This window comes from Gorilla gorilla, chromosome 11 (genome assembly GCF_029281585.2).
Source record: "Gorilla gorilla gorilla isolate KB3781 chromosome 11, NHGRI_mGorGor1-v2.1_pri, whole genome shotgun sequence".
Taxonomy (NCBI): Eukaryota; Metazoa; Chordata; class Mammalia; order Primates; family Hominidae; genus Gorilla; species Gorilla gorilla.
In genome coordinates, this window is record NC_073235.2 from 34,304,171 (window position 1) to 34,311,843 (window position 7,673).

The 7,673-nt window shown below is 36.3% G+C and overlaps 1 protein-coding gene across 1 annotated transcript; it reads right to left on the bottom strand.

Moving 5' to 3' along the window:
- Positions 1 to 209: 209 nt before the first annotated feature.
- LOC101127159 (unconventional myosin-Vb-like) lies at positions 210 to 7,466 on the bottom strand. Its single transcript, XM_055380209.1, is given in 2 exon segments — positions 210 to 1,487; positions 7,416 to 7,466. Coding segments are annotated over 2 exon segments (1,329 nt in total).
- Between the last annotated feature and the right edge of the window lie 207 nt (positions 7,467 to 7,673).

Here is a 7,673-nt window from a genome sequence, read left to right on the forward strand (position 1 = left end):
TGGACTGAAATCAAACAAAATCTTCCATATTTCACATGTTTTTATTCTGAGCAGTAGGTACAAAAAATAATGCCATAGTTGTGTCTAATTCTGTATAGTTCAGCACTCTCCACAGGCTGTCAATCTCTGATTTGATCTACTTTTACCAGGTTTAACAGATCCTTGAATTTACTTTACTGTCTATACTTCCTTTTTGCTCACATTGGGAATCAGACTAAACATGCATCTACTTCATTGAGGAACTCCACATTGAGACATGCTGGGATTGACTCCATGGTTAGGGAAGATGGATGAAATGGAAACAAAACAGGAAACATGTGCTTGGCATCTAATAGCAGTTGCTGAGGGTCATTCTGCTCTTGTAGTTGTGCTTGGATCGTTTGTATAAAGGCCACTGTTACCTGTTCTTCAAATTCATTCAGGGGAGGCTAAAGGTTTAAAATTTTGACAATCTGCTGGGTGCTGAGAGAGGTACACAGGGAGCAGATGTCCTCTGCATCCTCCTGGGTTTTCTTCTTTAATTGCAGGAGCTGGGCTGCTTGGATCAGAGGTTCCATGGTCTGAACTACTCCACTCTGGTGAAGGTTTCTTCCCCAAAGCCACTCCTCAAGCTGACTTATATTGTACCTGAGTTGCATGCCTGTGCTCCAAGAGCAGGTGTCCTTCCGCAGGAGCAGGTCGTTAAGAGTCACTGCATTGATCCTGTAGAAGAGCTGTTTGAATATCTGCAGGGTGATCTCACGGTCCAAGCCCTGGTCACACATGACTGTATGAAAGGCATTCATCTGGTGGATGATAGCTTCCAGATGGTATGAGTTATCCCCATCTGCCATGGTGGAGGAGTGCTTCTGGGAGCCAGTGGGCTTCACACCAGATAGACCCTGAATGCTCTCATTTTCCAACAGGGCAGAAACTATCATCGGCTGTAACACACCCTGGGCAATTTTAAAGAGCTGCTGGTAGATCGCAATGGAAAGGTCACTCAGTACCTGACAGTATTCGGTGAGGTCAAAGTTCTTAAGGCAGTGTTCGTTGTGCTTTGCAGTATTCTGAGTCATGAAGCCCTCATCCCCGCTGTACCGCTTCAGACAGTGAAGAAGGTGGCAGGTGTTGGATAACAAGAATGACGTCATCTCAAAGTCATCACTGTCCTTCTTCAGGACTTTCTTAATGCCGTTGGTGGTGGAGGTCATCAGGGAGTGCACCTTGAGATCATCGTTGGTGTGGTCCACGAGCCAGATGCACATGTAGAGGATGTAGGTGGGGAGACAAGGCACTGTGTCCAACAGCATCTGGGGCTTCAAGTCTGTCACCAGGTTGAGGATGAGGAGGGCCTCGCCCTCTTTGTGGCACTCCAACATGCCCTGGAAATCCTTTTCTTTCCACTGAACTGTGACCTGCCTGTTGGACTCATGGCGCTTCCTCTCACTCTGGGCCAAAGCCTGGGCAGCTTCCTCATGTAAATCTTCAGTTGCTTTTAGAGCTTCCTCTCATTCTTTTCCTCTGACTTTATTTTTCACCACAGAACTTCCTATCAACTAGTATGTTGAATATTTTGCTTATTAACTTTGCTTATTTTCTTCTCCCTCGATTAGAATATTAGCTACTTGAGTACAAGGATTTGAGCCTGTTATGTTCACTGCTGAATTTCAGGCTCCGGGAAGATATCCAGCATTCAATAGAGACCACAAAATAAATATATGTCAAATAAATGAGTCTGTAAGTTCATCAATTTATTTGCCCATATGCATTAACTTTTGCCCATATACATCCAATAACTTTTGTTATATGAAATCAGCTGTACTATTTGCTTCATGTAATACTTTAAAAATATATGTGTGTATATAAAGATATACAGAGGTCATAGACCTAACTCCGTCTATATATGTGTGTTATGTGATATATATAAATATATACACACAGATATATGACTGACGTATATATATATAAATATATACCCACACATATATATGACTGATATATATATCTATCTTGTGTAAGTGGAATCAGGAAGTATTCAAACATACTTTCAATTAGTAATGACTATAGTTTAACTAAGAGAAAGTTTAAAGCTTCTGATAGTTTAAATAAGAGAAAGCAAACCACTACTACTAGTATTTGGGGGAAAAGATTACAAATAGAGATATTATGATAAAAGCGTACAATATTTTTTATGTCTGTACACTTAGATCCATGTTGAAACTTTGGCTCACCTATACATGTACAGCACATTTGAATATGTGCTACAGTATGCCACTTATAAAGACTGAAAATAATAGTTTATAAACATTATTATTTATTTAGCAACCTCATAAGCTTGGCTTCAAAAATACCTGAATTACATAGCATAATCCCAGTGCTGGAGAACAGATTGGTGGTTGCCAAGGGTTAGGGTTGGTTGGAAGATGTGATTAGTGAGGGATAATGTGAAAACATGTACTTTCTTTGTGGCAGTTCTGCATCCAGATTATGGTGATGGTTATATAAATCCACACTTCATAGATCTATACACACACATCACACATATATTCAAACACATATGTACATGTAAACTCCTTAGAAATATGAATAGGGTCTGAACCTGAGTTAATGGCATGACAACAATGTCAATTTCCTGATTTTGGCAATGTACTAGGTTAAGTTAGATATAATCATTGGGAAAAGTTGCCTGAAAATAGCATGGTCATTCTTTTTACTTCTTTTTTTAACTTCTTATGAGTCAAATTATTTTAAAACGAAAGGTATTAAACAAAGACAAAAATTTGAAAGTTCAAAAATCAAAGCCCATATGAATTTGGACATATTATTTGATTTCTTTTGTAGACCTTGATTTCTTCACCTGTAAAAATGGAATAATAGTATGATTCCTATCTCATTATTGTCATGCTTAAATCATACCACTTATGTAAGTGCCTATATATATATATACACAAACACACACACATATATCTATATATATGACTGACTTTGACTGACTTAGGTCTATGATTTAAGATGTGGAAATTGGAATTTACTAGAACATTTGTGAATTGATTTGTTCTTATGCTTCACCAACTGTCATGGTAAAGGACACCTTAGCCCCAGTTCATAGTATGAAAATACATAAATGCTTCTGTGTGCCCTAAATTTCTCTTGGTTAAGCTTTATCCTTTTTCTTTGTTTATGACACAGAAATATGATCACAAAGCACATGTGTACCACAATACAAATTTCATGTATTTTGTCTCTGCATTATGTTTTCTTTCCATTTATGTCTTTTCAAGCTAACAATTCCTAATCTCCTAATACAATGGGCCTTTCAAGCACTTACTTCCTTAGATAGTCATGTTCTTTTAACTAGAATCCCACAGATAAACTTATCAAAGCATGGGAAAGGATGAAGAACCTTGACTCCTTCCCCTCTCCATCCCCCACTGAATTCAATTCATCCCAACTTTGTATTTGTTTTGTTCTTCTGGAAAAGAAAATATAGTCATCACCCTCAATAAATATACAATCTAGTTAGAGAGATATGACTTCAGAGTAGGATTTCTTAGTTTTGATTTTGATTATCTTCCTTTAGATATTTGGAAAGACGAAAATGCTGTATGCTTATGGACTGCAAGCAGTATGAGTGGAAAACAAAAGTAATAAATGTTACTTATGACTTTATTATAATGTTAGGATTGTTAATAGTTAACAATTACTTACTGAAGGAAGATTTAAATTGAATATTTCTAAATGGGAAAAATTTAAAAAGCAGGTGAGTCCATAAAGTTTAGAACCCAGAATCTACTGAGCTAAAAACTCAATGAGAGTTAATTCTCTGTTGGTGTTGTAGCAATTCTTGAGGTTATTTGTGAAGACTCACATGAGAGCTAAACAATAAAAGAGGACTGAGACCATTTCAAGGGATGGAGAACACCTTCCTTTCTTGTTCAGATGATGCTCTGAGACATTGCTGTTTATTTTGACTCCATCTTTTTAAACAAACTTCCACTTAGGAACTTAAAAACCACCTGTAAACGAATAGCCACAAAATAAGTGAGGAACTCAGTGTTTAAGCATTATTGTTCACCAGACACGGTACTGGGCACTTACATAAATGGTATGGTTTAAACATGACAATAATGAGATAGTATTATTGATAGAATAATGAGGTACTATTATTCCATTTTTACAGGTGAAGAAATCAAGGTCTACAAAATAAATCAAATAATATGTTCAAATTCATAAGGGCTTTGATTTTAGAAATTTTAGATTTTTTGTCTTTGTTTAATACCTATTATTTTTAAATAATTTGACTCACAAGAAGTTAAAAAATAGTAAAAAGAATGATCGTGTTATTTTCAGCCAACTTTCCCCAATGATTATATCTAACTTAATGTAGTACATTGCCAAAATCAGGAAATTGACATTGTTTCCACACCATTAACTCAGGTTCAGACCCTATTCATATTTCTAAGGATTTTACATGTACTCTTGTGTAGGTGTGTGTGACTGTATGTGTGATGTGTGTGTATAGATCTATGGAGTGTGGATTTATGTAACCATCACCATAATCTGGATGCAGAACTGCTGTATCACCACAAAGAAAGTACATGTTTTCACATTATTCCTCACTAATCACATCTTCCAACCAACCCTAACCTTTGGCTGCCACTGATCTGCTCTCCAGCACTAGGATTATGCTATGTAAATCAGGTATTTTTGAAGCCAAAGCTCATGAAGTTGCTAAATAAATAATAATGTTTTATAGAATGTTATTTTCAGTCTTTATAAATGGCATACTGTAGCACATATTCAAATGTGCTATACATGTATAGGTGGCAAAGTTTGAACATGGATCTAAGTGCACAAACGTAAAAAATATTCTACGCTTTTATCACAATATCCCTATTTGTAATATTTTCCCCCAAAAGCTAGTAGTAGTGATGTTTGCTTTCTCTCATTTAAACTATCAGAATTATAGTCATTACTAATTGAAAGTATGTCTGAATACTGCCTGATTCCACTTACGTAAGATATCTAAAATAGTTAAACTCCTAGAAACAGAGAAGAATACTGGTTGCCAGTGTCTGGAAGCAGGGGAAATGGGGGTTGCTGTTCAATGGGTATAAAATTCAGTTATAACAGATGAATAAGTTCTAGAGATCTGCTGTCAACAGAGCACCTATAGTTAACAAGATTGTATTGTGCAGTTAAAAATTTATTAAGAGGATATGTCTCTTGTTAAACATACTTACTTCATTAACAGAAAAAAATGGAGTATTTTACACATAAAATTAAATATATGCCTGAATTTCACATATCGTTTCCCAAATTGAACTGGTGCTAAAAAGGTATTTTTGTATTGAAAAACATCTAACTGAAGGAAAAGTTACAAATGAGTGATCCTTCATAAATAAAATATAATCCTAGGGACCGCTGTTATTCCATTTTGAATACCCTCCACAATTAGTCTTAATAATTATGTTGACTCAATTCAAAATAATGATTTCTCAAAAGGCAATAGAAAGTAGAGAATAAGTCCATTCTTGAGAAAATTTGTAATTAGTCAAAGTAATTTTTTCATCCTCTTTTCTTATTTAAACCTCAAGTACTCTCTCCCACTGTGTGCTCTTCTTTCTGGGGTAAAATATGCCAGCTATCCACAGAGTCAGGGCATTCTCTAATCACTCCTCCCTAGAGATGTCTACAGACTTTTACTTAGCTAGACTGTCTTGTTGCCTGTCTTTATATCAACTTCACAAGACCTGTGGACCATTCTCTTAGGCCCCTGCAGGGCAGTGCATAATATATTCCATGCAATTATCTAATGAGGCTCACTAAATTCATCTTTTATTATACCACATAAAATACTCTTAGATCTAACAGTACAAAATTTTCCAATTATGGGCCGGGCGCGGTGGTTCATGCCTGTAATCCCAGCACTTTGGGAGGCCGAGACAGGTGGATCACGAGGTCAGGAGATCGAGGCCATCCTGGCTAACAGGGTGAAACCCCGTCCCAACTAAACATACAAAAAATTAGCCAGGCGCGGTGGCGAGCGCCTGTAGTCCCAGCTACTCGCGATGCTGAAGCAGGAGAATGGCGTAAACCCAGGAGGCGGAGCTTGCAGTGCGCCCAGATTGCGCCACAGCACTCCAACCTGGGCGACAGAGGGAATCTCTGTCTCAAAAAAAAAAAAAAAAAAAAAAAAATCCAATTACATAACTCCTTTGAATTACATCCTAAAGCTAATTTAAAGAGGTTATCACAAAAATAGAAATGATAGCAACAGAAAATGGTCCCAATTTTCACTGCTCTGTTGCTAAGACCACCTTGCCACTCATCATTATAGAATGCCTTTCAGGTAACATAATAAGAGCCATTTTTAAAATGGAACCTTACTATACCCATGTGTGACAGGCAGAGGGCCTCCATTATTATTCATAGTTTACAGATGAAGCAGTTAGATTTGCCCCAGGTCACTGGCTTATTAAATGACGGGCTAAGACTGAAACAAGTTTTATTCTCAAATAAGACCATAAAGAAGAGGATTGGTCCAAATGAATTATAAAATTTTCTTACAGCCCCAGTAACAATAATAGATAAGCTAATGATTTCTTTAATAAAAATCTGATATGACAAGTAGAATGTGACAGAATCAACATGATCAATTAATCAGATTTGGGTAGTAGTTTGGTAGCTAAATGTTGGATACTCTTGGACAAAAAGATGACAATATTTATGACGATAAAGATGACCATTCCACAGTTTCAGAATTTCTACAGAGAGAGAGAGATGAAGAAAATTTCTGAAGTTATTGAAACTGTGTGAAGACTAATTATTTGGTTGATGAACTGCTATCATTCTAAATGGACCTCACTTTCTGAAAATATAACCCATAAGGATGAAATATGTATTGAATGAAAATTATATTTTGTTCTTCCATTTTTTACCTAATAAAAAAATCAGAAAGACAAATTTAAAAAAAAAAAAAAGAAAACAGGACTATAATAGACAATGGAGACTAGTAGAGGCAGTAGGGAGGGCGGCCAGGGTTGAAAAACTACAAGGTACTAAGCTTCGTATCTGCATGATGAGATCAATCATACCCCAAACCTCAGCATGGCACAATATACCCAGGTAACAAACCTGCCTACATACCCCCTGTATCTAAAATACAATCTGAATTTAAACAAAAACTAAAAAGCAAATAAAGGATATCACTACTATTTGAGTAGGACATTATTTTAATTTGTTTGGGCTGCCATAATATATTTCCATAGACTAGATAGTTTAAATAAAAGAAATATACCTTCTCACAAGTCTAGAGGCTAGAAGTGTCCAAGATCAAGGTGCTATCAAGGTTGGCATCTTCTCTGGCCTCTCTCCTTGGCTTGTCGATGGCTATCTTTTCCATGTAACTTCACTTCATCTTCCCTCTGTACCTGTTTGTGTTCAAATTTCCATTTTAGCTTAATTATCTCTTTAAAGACCATGTCTCCAAATACTGTCACTGTATTTTAGGTACTGGGAGTTAGGAACTCAGCATATGAATTTTAAGTGAACATAGGCGGCAAGGGTAAAACACAGCAAATATTTAAAAGACTATTGCATTATCCAAAGGAAAAATTTTTCTAACTAGACTAGAATACAGGTTATGAGATTCAGTAATTATAAAAGTTATATAAAGAAAGGAATTGTGC